Source organism: Acinonyx jubatus, chromosome B4, assembly GCF_027475565.1.
Source record: "Acinonyx jubatus isolate Ajub_Pintada_27869175 chromosome B4, VMU_Ajub_asm_v1.0, whole genome shotgun sequence".
Lineage (NCBI taxonomy): Eukaryota > Metazoa > Chordata > Mammalia > Carnivora > Felidae > Acinonyx > Acinonyx jubatus.
Window position 1 is genome coordinate 132,353,289 of NC_069387.1, and position 14,870 is coordinate 132,368,158.

General features: G+C 42.8%; 1 protein-coding gene across 4 annotated transcripts in view; it reads left to right on the forward strand.

Moving 5' to 3' along the window:
• Positions 1 to 14,870, forward strand: part of MEI1 (meiotic double-stranded break formation protein 1) — a 77,741-nt gene that overhangs the window by 4,916 nt on the left and 57,955 nt on the right. For all 4 annotated transcript variants that reach the window (XM_053226860.1, XM_053226859.1, XM_053226858.1 and 1 more), the window contains exons 4-11: positions 829 to 902; positions 2,479 to 2,584; positions 3,100 to 3,303; positions 5,349 to 5,479; positions 11,529 to 11,643; positions 12,446 to 12,562; positions 13,743 to 13,842; positions 13,952 to 14,086. In XM_053226860.1, coding sequence (XP_053082835.1) covers positions 829 to 902; positions 2,479 to 2,584; positions 3,100 to 3,303; positions 5,349 to 5,479; positions 11,529 to 11,643; positions 12,446 to 12,562; positions 13,743 to 13,842; positions 13,952 to 14,086 — 982 coding nt within the window. The remainder of the gene's footprint in view (positions 1 to 828; positions 903 to 2,478; positions 2,585 to 3,099; positions 3,304 to 5,348; positions 5,480 to 11,528; positions 11,644 to 12,445; positions 12,563 to 13,742; positions 13,843 to 13,951; positions 14,087 to 14,870) is intronic.

The following is a 14,870-nucleotide window of genomic DNA, read 5'->3' on the forward strand; positions in this document are numbered from 1 at the left end:
TTTTGTAGCTTTTCCCAGACGTGCAGAGCCAGTCACTTTTTCACTGCTCCTCAAACATACCAGCAGAAGCATCACAAACGATTGTATACAAGGATGAGCTTGGGGTTGAGAGGTAATAGAGGCAATTAAGGCAATTATTGGCACAGGAACTCACCCATAATTCTATTTTCTAGTATATGAAGGAGCAATTGTGAGGCAGGAATAAAGTAGAGATAATATAAAATAATAGTTTTCAACCTTAGCTTCACAATAGACTTATATGGGTAACTTAAAAAACATCCAGATTCTTAGGCTCTTTCTTTAGAGATTATGATTTAATTGATCTAGAGTGGGAGTTGGGCATTAGTATTTTTTTTTTTTAATTTCCTGCGTGATTCTGATGTGCAGCCAGATTGTGAACTACTGATATAAAACAACGAAGAAGCCAGAAATCCTTTGATTTGGATATGTACACTTAGTTTAATTGGGGAGATAGAAAAGACTATACTGGGGCGCCTGGGTGGCTCAGTCGGTTAAGTGTCCGACTTCAGCTTAGGTCACGATCTCGCGGTCCGTGAGTTTGAGCCCCGCGTCAGGCTCTGGGCTGATGGCTCAGAGCCTGGAGCCTGCTTCCGATTCTGTGTCTCCCTCTCTCTCTGCCCCTCCCCCGTTCATGCTGTGTCTCTCTCTGTCTCAAAAATAAATAAATGTTAAAAAAAAAATTAAAAAAAAAAAAAGAAAAGACTATACTGGTAACGCAAGCAAATGACTTTGAGTAGAAGGGCTATGAAAGGTGAGGTGTGGGCCAGAGGTTGTCTTGTGGTTAGTAACACTACTGTGTCTGCTCAGTCCTTATCCAGCTTACAACTCAGCTGAAGTTAGAGCAGACCGTTCATTGCCTGCTGGATGAGTGCCACAAAGAGGTCAGTAAATAGCTGTGGGTTCTTGAGTACCCCTCAGAATCCTCAGATATCAGAGCTGGGCCCACGCCTTTCTGGATCGGTGGGGAGATTGAAATACAGAGAGGGACAGGGACCTGCCTGAGGTCACTGAGTCAGTGGCAGAGCCAGAGCCAGAGCTAGGGCCTGCCTGGGTCTTCTGATCCTGCCCCAATACTGTTTGTATCTTCCCTCCTTCCCCTTTCCCGTCCCTCTGTGTGGTGAAGTCTCATCTTTCTGACATAATCATCCCATGGCTATTCTCTATATCCCCCTAAGTACAATACAGATTTCCTTGACCAACTTAGCAAGGAAATATATTTACTATGTCTTGGCTTAGTGTTTTTCTTTGGTTTGAATTCTATACAATATTTTATACTGAAGTCATTTGTTTTTGTCAGCATCTAAGGCAAGCACTGAGTGGATATATTTAACCTGCCTTCTTCACAGATAGTCACAGATACCATTCAATAAGCAGCTTTTGCATTGTGTTTAAGATTTAGGAATAATATCAGAATCACTTTTTATTTTATTTTTTTTTTGCAAAAGGAAGACAAATGGGGGCACCTGGGTGGCTCAGTCAGTTAATAAGTTACTTGATTAACTTGATTCAGTTAATCAAGAGACTCTTGATTTCAGCTCAGGTCATGATCTCAGGTTGAGCCCCCCATCAGGCTCTGTGCTGACAGCGTGGAGCCTGCTTGGGAATCTGTCTCCCTCTCTCTCTGCCCCTCTCCTGCTAGTGCTCTCTGTCTCTGTCTCTCTCTCTCTCTAAATAAATAAATAAATAAACATTAAAAAAAAAAAGGAAGACAAATGTTCATCTTAATACCAAGAACATTTAATTATGAATTATACTAAATTGTCATATCATTATAATTACTCTGCATATGATTAATATATCAGATTGAATTTATCATCATATATGTCAATACTTATTAAGATGATTCCACTTAACCCTTTTGAGCACTTTCTATATGCTGGGCACTGTGTTAGGTGGTTTATGTGCAGTATCTCACTGAGTCCTCCTAACAACCTTATGAAATTGATACTATTATTATTTCCTACCAGAGGAGTTAAGAGTCTTACTTAAAGTGCTATAGCTGGTCAGTAGAAATGGTGAAATATATACTATTGACTCTACTTGTAAGCCATCAAGCATAGGGTCTGATGAATAGAAGGCTCAGTAATGGCCATGGTAATGATAATAATAGTAATACGTTTTTTTTTTGGCACTAAGCCAGAATTCTGTCTTTATGATGTTTCCAACTTTCACTCTCCCAGTTTCTGGCTCTATAGAAGACAAAATATGCTAATGTTAATCCAGTTTAACAGTCATGTACTGAGCTAGGTACTGAGTACTCTGAGAGGAATCTGACTCAGTCCCTTTCCTCAAGGTCTTCCCAGTCCAATAGGGGAGATAGATACTTAGTTAAAGAATCTGATTACTGGTTGTGGTGAGAGACACATACAATACAGGCTTTGTGTAGATAGGGCAAGATAAATTTTGTTGGGAGATCTGATCCTAATTCATACAGTGGAGTGTGTTCATTTTCTAAAGCTGTGTAACATGCCCTCCATGCGAGGCAGCCTGGCTACCCTGACCCTTCTCGGCAAGTTGGTGGATGCTATCCCTCCCCTGGCAGACAAGCTTGTAATGGAGCACAGTGAGTAACCTCTGGGGAAGAGATGCTACTACCCTTTTACCAGCTTTGATCACACTTTATATCACCATCTGGGTGGTCCACTCACTATACACACCTGGGAAGTTGTTACTTTCCTATTCTAGGCTTTCAGTTTCCCATCTGCAAAATGTACTCCATGTTGGCCAAGTTGAAAAAATTCTTGACCCTGGTCTTGAGTTATTTCTATTCATTATGTTAACACAAATTAAGTATCTACTTATGGACCTTCCTTTGGATGGAAGGAGGAATTAATTCTGGAATACAGAGTGCTTTTTTCTATCAATAAAATGCAAATAAATATCTCATAGAGGATTTACTCTAGGGTTAATCACTTCTCTAAACCTTGGTTTTCTCTTTTAAGGGTCCAGAAATTGTTTGTTATGGGAGATTATAAAGGATTACCACTATTACTACCCTACGGGGAACAATAGTTTGGAGTTTCATATAGCAGCTGACATTGTGAGGTTTCCCTGGCCCCTTGGTTGTTTTCTGGACAGGTAATCTGATGGAACATCTGTTGAGGGGTTTAGTATACCCCAATGAGGGGGTGCGAGCTTCTGTCTGTTACCTCTATGGGAAGCTGTACTCTTCACCAGTGGCTGCTGAGATGCTTTCAGGCCATTTCCGGGAGAAGCTGTGTCCTCTCTTCCTTTCCACCCTGGATGGCGCCCAGACAAAGGAGCTACAGATCAACTGTTTGGGTAAGATATAGGACTGGAGAGAAAAGAGAGAATGCTTTTGATGTTTTGCTTGAGGACCTGAGATATTGGCTCTCCAGTGGTAGGGAAGTTTGCCTCTTTGAAAAGGGTAGAAGCCATGGGTTTAGGAGAGAAGACGGATAGGCTGGGGGTGCCTGGGTGACTCAGTTGAGGGTCCAGCTCTTGATTTTGGCTCAGGTCATAATCTCAGGGTCTCAGTGGGATTGAGCCCTGTATTGGGCTCCGTGCTGAGTATGGAGACTGCTCAAGATTTTCTCTCTCTCTCCCTCTGTCCCTTTACCCCTCACTCGTGTGCACGCACGCATTCTCTCTCTCTCTCTCTCTCCCTCTCTCTCTCTCTCAAAAAAAAAATCTTGAAAAAGAAAAGATGCACAGACTATGATAGATGCCTATCTAAGACCCTTGCCTTTGGGGGCACCTGGGTGACTCAGGATGTTAAGCATTCGACTCTTGATTTCAGCTAAGATCATGATCTCATGGTTCATGGGTTTGAGTGCTGAGTCAGGCTCTTCACTGACAACATGGAGCCTGCTTGGGATTCTCTGTCTCCATTTCTCTCTGCCCCTCCCCCACTTGTGCATACTCTCTCTTTTAAAAAATTAAAAATAAAAAAATAAACTTGCCTTTGCAAGGAGAAGAAGAAAGTGGGACAACAATTTTTCTGCCTCTGGTTTTTACTGCCTGCCCTGGTGTATCCTGTTTTTGCTGCCAAGTTAATCTTCACACTGCATAGCTTGCGTTTCCTGTTTCCTATTTGAAAAATCATCTATGGCTCCCTCTGGCCTCCAGGTGATGTGCAGTTTTCCTACTTGTTATTTGAGGCTCCTTATGAGCCCCCGTGTACCCTTTCAGCCTCTTCTTCTGCTGTTTCCTTATGTAGGTACACAAGACCCTTGAAATGCTCCAACTAGAGAGATTTAACATTTTTGAAAAAATTTATTTCATTTATTTTGAGAGAGAGAGAGAGAGAGAGAGAGAGAGAGAGAGAGAGACTGAGAGAATAGTCAGGGCAGGGGCAGAGAGAGAGGGAGAAAGAGAATACCAAATAGGCTCTGTGCTGTCAGCACAGGGCCCAATGTGGGGCTCGAATCTATACACTGTGAAATTATGACCTGAGCTGAAATCAAGAGTCGGATACTTAACCAACCGAGCCACCCAGGTGCCCCTCACATTTTTTTAAAGTAAACTCCACACCCAGCATGGAGCCCAACATGGGGCTTAAACTCACGACCTGAGATCAAGACCTGAGCTGAGATCAAGAGTTAGATGCCTAACCGACTGAGCCACCCAGGTGCCCCAGGAGCTTTCACATTTTGAACAGAGGTACTATGATTGGTAACTGGGTGAGGGCCTATTCCAAAGCAGGAGCTACAGGGAGAAGCATTGTCTATGGGTGACAACAGTTTCTTTTCACAGTTTGGGCCAAGAGCTCTGTTATAAACAGTCTGGCCATACATAGTGAGTGTTCATTTTGGGCCAGGACCTGTGTCAGGCTCTGGGGTCATAAAGATGATCAAACCCAAGCTCTATTCTGAGGGAGCTCATAGTCTAGTGTGGAAGAAGGATGTGGACAATTAAAGATTAGTGTGATAAGTGTTGTCCCAGAGGTTGCATACAAGAGCATGGGATTCTATTTAATATAATGTTAGAGGTCCTTGCCATAACAATGAGGCAAGAAAAAGAAATAAAAGACATTAAAATTAGGAAGGAAGAAGTAAAATGGTCTCTGCAAATGCTATCATCTTATATATAGAAAACCCTAAAAACTTGACCAAAAAACTGTTAAACCTAACAAATGAATTTAGTAAAGTTGCAGGATATAAAATCAGTTGTTTTTCTATACACTAACAGTGAATTATCTGAAAAATAAAACAATCCCATTTATAATAGCACTAAAAATAACAAAATACTTAGGAATGTCTGTGGTGACATGATGAAATTTCTAGAGGATGTCTGAGGGGCTACCTTAGGCATACTCTGGTGCCTATACTTCTCTCGCCTCACCTCCCAACCCTTTTGTTTTCTAGGTTGGCTGAGACAGCTGCTGAAGTACGATCTCTTTGTGTCCGTAATCATGAATGAGTCTTCACTGGCAGAAAGTATGGAGGGTGTTGAGGGGCCACCAGGAAAGACCTCACTGCCTTTGGTGCTCAAAAAGGTGCTTGTCTTGTGATTTCTGGTCTCTAGGTTCAAAAACAAGGGAACTGGTATGGCTCCTGGGCCTTGTATCACTCCTATCTAAGATTTCTAAGGTGTTTTCTTACTGGCTCAAACAATATGCTGTTAGAGTACTCAAAGTACAGTTGACCCTTGAACAACATGGGAGCTAGGGGCCCTGATTTCCCCTGCAGTTGAAAATTCACATAGAACTTTTGACTCCCCCCCCCCCAATTTAACTATTAATAGTCTACTGTTGACCAGAACCCTTACCAATAACATAACCAGTCGATTAACACATATTTTGTATGTTATATGTATTATATTCTGTATTCTTAAAATAAAATAAGCTAGAGAAAGGAAAATGTTATTAAGAAATTCATAAGGAGGTGGCAGACAGCCTCTCCTTTGCTCTCCCTTGTGGTATATTTAATAAACTTCTATCTCCTTTGGAAAAAAAATTCCTAAGGAGGAGAAAATATTTGCAGTACTGTACTGTATTTATCGAAAAAAATCTGCATGTAAGTGGACCTGTGCAGTTCAAACCCACGTTGTTCAAGGTTCAACTGTAGGTTTTATTTCAGTTGTGAATAGTTATAGACACACCTCCCCCTTAACATCTCGGCTGGCTGATAATGGAGAATACATGCAGCAACAGAAAGTAAGCTATCTCAGGTGTTTTAGTGATAAAACTCAAGCTTCTTAGCTTGGTACCTAGAGTCCTCTTTCTCTGGATCCTCCTTATCCCTTTAGCCTTATTAACCTACCTCTTCCACCCACCAGCCAGTGCTCCAGCCATATGTAATTTCTCCCTGGCCCTGCATTTGCTAGGACATTCCGTCTTTGTGCCTGTGCATCTGCACTTCTCCTTTGCCTTTAAAGCCTTTCCCCTCTCCTTTGTTGGATCCTTCAAGGCCTATAGGGTTCCTTTGTCTTCTTGGCTCCTTTAGGCAGAATGTGCCCTGTGTCATGGCTTCACTATATTGTGGTTGATCTACTGGGAACTTCTTTAGGGCAGGACCTGAGTCTGGCTGTATCTCTGCAGTGCTCAGCACAGTGCTTGGCAGAGCTACTTGCCCTCATCTGATAGGGGGGATATCATTGATTGACTAGACTGTAGGACTCCTTCTGCAGGAAAGAGGAGGGGCCCTGGTCAGAAGTGGAAAATGGACAGTTGGGGATAGAAAAGGCAGGTATTAAAAAGCCAGTGTAAACTTCTCCTCCTTGTTTCCCTGGGATGCCTCCAGAAAGGTCCATGCAAGGCCTGTGAACTCTGAAGAGCAAGTTCTGTGTCGCTGAATCAGAAAATCTCAGATTGGGTTCTTTTCTGTGTTCATTTTTTTGCTGCCATCCTGAAGTCCATGGTAACATCTGGTTAGAACATTTGATCCCAGGCTCAGCAGGACACAAGGTCTGTGTCCTCACAGTGCACCAAGGCAGCATAATGGTGGCAGGGACAGAGATTAGACAACACTTCCCTAGGGGGAGAGATAGGAATCTTCACTTAGGGGCCCTGACCTCCACTCATATGTGGAGACTGTTCTTCTCTTGGCAACTTTGAATTATCAGTGTGTTATTTTACTACAGCAGCCAGCAAGGTTGGAACTAGGGTGAGATGAGTGAGATATTTGCCTTAGGTGTAAAATAAGGGGGTGCTAAAAACCTCAGCAATCAGGATAGTGTTTTAATGCAGTGTGTGTGTGTGTGTGTGTGTGTGTGTATTTTATTTTTATTTATTTATTAATTAATTTTTTAATTTTTTTATGCGTGTGTGTATTTTATTTTATTTTTTTTAACGTTTATTTATTTTTGAGACAGAGAGAGACAGAGCATGAACAGGGGAGGGGCAGAGAGAGAGGGAGACACAGAATCCGAAGCAGGCTCCAGGCTCTGAGCTGTCAGCACAGAGCCCAATGCGGGGCTCGAACTCACGGACTGTGAGATCATGACCTGAGCCGAAGTCGGATGCTTAACCGACCGAGCCACCCAGGTGCGTGTGTATTTTAAATCTGAGAGAGTGTGAGCCCATGAGCCGGGGAGAGGGGCAGAAAAAGAGAAAATCTTAAGCAGGCTCTGTGCTCAGTGCAGAGCCCAATGTGTGGCTTAATCCCATGACCCTGGGATCATGACCTGAGCTGAAATCAGGAGTTGGATGCTCAACCGACTGAGCCACCCAGGCTCAATTTTGTATATATTTATATATTAAAAAAAAAATATATATATATATATATATAGGGTTGCCTGGGTGGCTCAGTCGGTTGAGTGTCCAACTTTGGCTCAGGTCATGATCTCTCGGTTTGTGAGTTTGAGCCCTGCATCAGGCTCTGTGCTGACAGCTCGAAGCCTGGAGCCTGCTTCGGATTCTGTGTCTCGTTCTCTCTCTGCCCCTCCTCTGCTCATGCTCTGTCTCTCTCTGTGTCTCAATAATAAATAAACATTAAAAAAAATTTTTTTAAATATATATATAATTAAAATTTTTTTTAATGTTTATTCATTTTTGAGAGAAGAGACAGAGACAGAGCATTGAGTGGGAGAGAGGCAGACACAGAGAGAGACACAGAACTCAGTGCAGGCTCCAGGCTCCTCGCTGTCAGCACAGAGTCCAAAGTGGGGCTAGAACTCACGAATGGCGAGATCATGAACTGAGCCAAAGTTGGATGCTTAACCTTGACTGAGCCACCCAGGTGCCCTGTATGTATGTATGTATATATATATATATATATATATTTTTTTTTTTAAATGTATATTTATTTATTTTTTTGAGAGAGAGAGCATGAGCAGAGGAGGGGCAGAGAGAGAGGGAGAGAGAGGATCCGAAGCGGGCTCTGCACTGAGAGCAACAAGCCTGATATGGGGCTCAAACTCACAAACCATGAGATCATGACCTGAGCTGAAGTCGGACACTCAACTGACTGAGCCACCCAGGTGCCCCTGCAATATTTTTTTAAAAATCAAAGTTAATGCAAAAAAAAAAAAAGTTAATTCATAGTGAACAAAATACCAAAATTTTAAATAAAGATAAGATCAACATATATCCTTTTATCTCTGTTCTGGCATATTTGTCAGAGTCTAATGCTATTCCTTCCTGATTTTGGCTGGTAATCAACTTATTCTCCCTTAATTCAGATCCCTAGGAATATATTGTCAATGTTTGTGTCTCTTCTGTTGCAATGTTGATCCATTCATTTAGTCAAATATATACTGAGCACTAATATGAGGTGTTAGTTACTGTGTTAGGCACTGGGAATATCATGGTATGTAAACAGACATGTTCCTTGCCTTTGCATGGTCTCCTGGGGAAGGCAGGTAATAAACAAGCAAATGAACAAGCAAAGTATTCTAGTTTTGCTATAAAGGAAACAAAGAGGAGATGAGATAGTAGTGAGGAAGGCCAGCTACAGGTTGAGTGGTAGGCAGGGCCTCTCTGAAGGGTTGACACTTGAGCTGATGCTTGGAGATTTAAAGTCAGCCAGTGATCAATTATACCTCAATGAGGCTGAAAATAAGTAAATTAAGTAAGTAAGTAAGCTAGTGATATGAAGAGTGGGCAGAAAAGTATGTCAGGCAGAGGGAACGGCAAATAAAGGCTAGAGGAAGAGAGATGCCTGATGTGTTCTAGGAGCAGATGGAGGCCAATGGGATGGATGGTGGGTGGAATGTGATGTGGCCCAAGATGAATTTACACTTGATATTAGCCAAAAGGCCAAGAAGTGATAGCCTAAGATGAGTCTAGAGATTAAACAGGAAAAATCATGCTAGTCCCGTCCCTTCCCTTCCCTTCCCTTCCCTTCCCTTCCCTTCCCTTCCCTTCCCTTCCCTTCCCTTCCCTTCCCATGCTAATCACGGTAAATAATTAGGATCTTTTTAAAGACAGATGTTCATAATTAATTTTGTTTATGATGAAAAATAGGTTTGGAGTGTTTTCTTTCTCAACACAATAAGGAACATGCACTTTAAGCCAAGAATTGTTGTTTTTGCTTAGCAGTTAAATACCATTTTTCTTTTTTTAAAAAATTATTTATTTTTTAATGTTTTTTACCTTTGAGAGAGAGAGAGAGCGAGCGAGAGAGAGAGAGCATGAATGGGGAAGGGGCAGAGACACACACACACACACACACACACACACACACACACACACACACACACACACACACAGACACACAGAATCTGAAGCAGGCTCCAGGCTCTGAGCTGTCAGCTTTGAGATCATGACCTGAGCCGAAGTTGGACGCCTAACTGACTGAACTCCTAATATCATTAGGAACTCCCAGGTGCTCCTAAATATCATTTTTTTTAAGATAAGTTTTTTTTTTTTGTTACATTTTAACAGCTCTGAAATTGGGAGACATTTTACCATCAGTGCTGTGTTATAGCTTAATAATAGCTCTTTTACTCTTAGTGGTATATAAAATAATGGTTTACCTTACATCAGTAGCATTTTAAGATACATGTCATTTCCTATATAAAATAGAAGATAAAGGTTAATGCTGTATAGAAACCCTTTTGCATACTAATAGAAAGGCTGATCATGTGTCCATATTCAAGCCTGACATAACTGAGATGGGTTTAAGCTTGCAGTCCTCAGATGCCTCTCTACCAGATATGAATGTGACTTGGTCGTTTTCCTTTGCAACTCTAAAACCAGGCACACCCTCCTTTGTGGCTCATGATATATGTTCTACTCATCATTTTCCCCTAGAATTCCGGTTTCTCCTACACTTAAAATCTGGGAGCACCTGGCTGGCTTAGTCAGAGGAGCATGTGATCTTGATCTCGGGGTCTTGAGTTTGAGCCCCAGGTGGCGTATAGAGACTACTTAATAAATAAAACTTAAAAGAAATATGTAGTTGCAATTAACCCTTTCCTTGATTTCTGAAAGTGCTATAGGACTTCTGATAGCTATGGTGTCCAGTAGGACTTTGGAAATTCATTGAAATGTTTTGAGTAGTGGAATAATCTGATCTAAAATTTGATGGAGGAGGCATCTCTGTTGTAGGAGGATGCCTGAATTTGGATGTGGCTGACATAAGTTTCTGCCTTACCTTTTCCACTTACTAGCTATGTGGCCTGGAATAAGTGACTTAACCTCCATGAGCTTTAATTCCTTCCTCTGTGTGTTGAGAGTCTCCAAGACCACCCCCAGGTTCAATGGTTCACTAGGAGGGCTCACAGGATTCAGTAAATAGTCATACTCATGCCTCTTATTTATTACAGTGAAAGAATACAAAGCAAAATTGGCAAAGAGAAAAGCTGTGTGGGGTGAAATCTGGGGGACAACTAGGCACAAGCTTTTAAGAGTCCTCTCTGCGTGGAGTCAGACAAAAATGCACTTTATTCCTTCAGCAATCAACTGTGGCAACACATGTGATTTGTTGCCTGGCAGAGAAGCTTATTAGAGTCTCAGTGCCCAAGATTTTTATTGTGGGCAGACTGATCATGTAGGCATCCTCTGCCTAGTACAACCAAAGTTGTACAGACTCCCAGGAGGAAAAGCAGGTATTCAGCATAAACTACATTGTTTGTACAAATAGTTTAGTCACAGAGAGTCAATATTAATGGTTCAGGGAGTGGTGGGAGCCCTCCTAAAATCCAACTTCCCAAACCCAGTCAGTGTTCAACCTTATAGACAGGCCTTTCTAAGGATAACAGTCTCAGGCCTGCTATGTTGGTTCCTTTCAGCACACCCTGTAGAGTGAGGCTCATAGTAGAACTTTCCCCTGGTATGTTTCAGGCTTGTTGCAAGCATCAAAACCAGATGAGGGCTGTGAAAGTACTTCTGTTAATGAAGGCCCAAACCCTTCCTGGTGACAGTTTTAGTGTTCTTTGAGTGCCATTGTGTTCTTTTGTTCTGTTTCTCACCTACTGTTCTTCAGGCAGACTCCTTTCCATAATCTAGAATTGCTCTCCCTGAGTACCATCCTTGTGCCTGATACCATCTAGTGCAGGAGGGATTCAGAGAGGAATTGGGCTCTTGCCCTGTGGCACTCAGGCTGCTACCCTCTACCTGTCAGTGGTGTGACTGCAGCACTTTTTGCTGCCTGTTTCTCCAGCTTCTCCTCTCTAGAGATGAGACTCTGCAGGTGGCCAGTGCCCACTGTATAACTGCGGTGCTGGTCCACTCTCCAGCGAAGCATGCCCCAGCCTTCATCCATGCTGACATCCCAGGTATGGAGCTCCATCTAATCTCCTCTGAGGGCCCTGGGGTTCTGATTGGAGACCCTTGAGTCACACAGCGGTAGCTGTGCTACTGGGATTCTTTGATAATACATTCTGGAGGGATGGGCTGGTGGCAGGCTCAGTTGTACAGGACAGACTCTAGGAAGTAGGCCTCATAAAGTGAATCCTCTTGCTACGCACCTCTTAGATGACCTTGAGCAATTTGTTACTGATCTTTGTCATTTATTTGACCATCTAGGAAAAAGCGCCTAGTGTGAGGTGGTGGAAAGACCTGTGGACAGGAAGGCAAAGGGAACTAATGTTTCTTGAGGGCTTGTCATGACCAGGAAATATGCCCTGAGGTGCACTGTAAGTGCTGCCACGTTCAGGTTCTCATCTTTGCTGTTTTATGGATAAGGAAATTGAAGATCAGAGAAGGGAAATGACTGGTGTAAATTTATAAGGCTAGTCACTGACAGAGAAGGGATATGAAATCAAGCCTCTCTGGCTTTAAAAACTTTTCTCTGCATCCTGCTATTACCCATCCTGAATTCCAGTCCCACCTCTACCACTAACAGTACCTCCCTCTGGGTCTCAGTTACCTCATCTTTTAAAAAGATGAGGTTAGATCCTAACCCTGAGGTTATTTTCCAGGCTTATCTGTGAATTCATGATCATGTCTCATGGAGAGGGTGTGTAAAGAGATGAAGTAATAGGTGTGAGATGCTGAACGAATCCATGGCCCTAGCTTTAGTTAATGGATCGTGATCACGCAATGGTCATCCATTGTTTTCTCCCCTCTTCCGGCCAGAGTTCCTCTTTGAGCACCTTTCCTCTTCCAGCGAAGTGCTCGTCTGGTTCAGCTATAACTGCTTGATACTTCTGGCGGAAGAGCCCCTCTTCTTTTCCAAGTGCCACACGGTGTATGGTGAGTGATGTGAGTCCTCCACAAGCTCTGGGTAGGGTGGTCAGCACTTTGAAATTGGGTAGTAGTGAAAATGATGGGGGGCTAGCCTATACCTTGGAGGGATGGCTGGGTCTGGTCATCTCTATTAGCCCAAACTCATTACCAGATTCCATATGGAAGCAATGATATCCAGACAGTTCCCCTCACAGATTGACAGAAGTATCTATGTTTGGCGAGAAAAAGGCACTCCTATTAGCTGCCGAATGAATTCCAATTGTACCTTAAGAACAACTTTACTCTGCCTTGGATTCAGTCCTTTTCTGTCCATCTAGTTAATCCCTAAGTTTTGCTGATTCAGCCTTTCAAGTTTTCTTGAAACTGTCCCTTCCTTTTCCTTCTTGGTGATACCTTCTTTGTCAGGGACTTTTTTTTTTTTTTTTTAATGTGTATTTATTTTTGAGAGACAGAGAGACAGAGAACAAGTTGGGGAGGGGCAGAGAGAGAGAGGGAGATACAGAATCTGAAGCAGGCTCCAGGCTCTGAGCTGTCAGCACAGAGCCCGACCCGGGACTCGAACCTGTGAAATGTGAAATTATGACCTGAGCGGAAGTTAGACACTTAACCAACTGAGCCACCCAGGCGCCCCTTGTCTGGGACTTTTTATATCCTGTCTGGATTTTTAGGCAGGGCGCATTCAGTCATTCATTTTATATTCTGTGTTCCTGTTCTATTCCAGGCACCAGGCTAGGACCTAGAGATTTAGGGATACATATAATGTGGTCCCTGTCCTCTGGAAGGGGAGAGAGATATAAACAAGCTGATTAGGGCTCTGCTAGAGGAAAATACAGGGGACATGGGAGCTCAGTAGAGGCCCACAGCTCTGACTTGACTTTTGAGAAAGAATAGGAGTGTGTCTAGTAGAAAAGGCACAACTTGGTCAGTAGACGTTCACTGAATACCTCGAGTACCAGGGCCTGTGCTATGGCTTGTGCTGGGTTTCAGGGAGACAGAGATGAATCAGATAAGGGCCTGCCCTCAAAGATCTCACAGTCCCATCCCATCAGTTCAACCGTGTCAGGGCCTCTCCATGAGGGGTCACCAGCAAAAATGTGCTACCCAGAACCTCTTACTTCTCCTGGGCAGGCATTGAAGAAACTACCAACTACTGATCCTTGGCCTCTGCCATGTCATTTTGAAATAGGGATTGAGTCAGTGGTGAGGAGCCTACAGGGAAGCCTGCGGATGAACAACACAGAGCTACATAAGGAGGGCCTGCTGCTTTTTGCTGAGATCCTCACTCGGTGAGCAAAGCGATGTGAAATTGACCTGTAGGAGCCAGACTGGAGAAGGAAAGAAGGTGGAGTCAGTGATAGGCATTCACTTACTCATTGCTCATTTACCATTTCTTAGGCAGCCAGAGGAGATCAAACTGTTCACAAGCTCGACCATGTGTAGAGATGCTGGCCGTGCCCTCCAAGAGGCAGTAAATAGCCCTGTGCTGGAAGTGGCTGCTGAGGCAGTGAAGGCCATTTCTGCCTTTCTGAGGTGAGAGACCCAGGTGGGCTGAACTTTCTACCTCTGCGTGTCCCGCAGGCCAGGTCAAGTCAGGGAAGCTTCTGGGAGGTACTTGTCCTTTGGGTCAGGGAATCAATCAATCTTCCCTTCCTTCCTTCCTTCCTTCCTTCCTTCCTTCCTTCCTTCCTTCCTTCCTATTTATTTATTTCAATAAAATATATATATATATATATATTTTTTCCAGGAATAGACTTTAGTGATTCATCACTTACATTTAACACCCAGTGCTCTTCCCAACCAATGTCCCCCTTAATGCCCCTGACCCCTTTAGCGCTTCCCCCCACCTAACACCCCACCAGCAACCTTCAGTTTGTTCTCTGTATTTAGGAGTCTGTTATGGTTTGTCTCCCTCTCTGTTTTTATATTATTTTTACTTCCCTTCCTATATATTCATCTATTATGTATCTTAAATCCCACATATGAGTGAAATCATATGATATTTATCTTCTTCTGACTGACTTATTTCACTTAGCATAATACACTCTAGTTCCATCCACGTTGTTGCAAATGGCAAGATTTCATTTTTTTTTCATCGCTGAGTAATATTCCATTAAATATATATACCACATCTTTTTTATCCATTCATCAGTTGATGGACATTTGGGCTCTTTCCATACTTTGGCTATTGTTGATAGTGCTGCTATAAACATTGGGGTGCATGTGCCCCTTCGAATCAGCATTTTTGTGTCCTTTGAATAATTATCTAGTAGTGCAGTTGCTGGGTTGTAGGATAGTTCTATTTTTAACTTTTTGA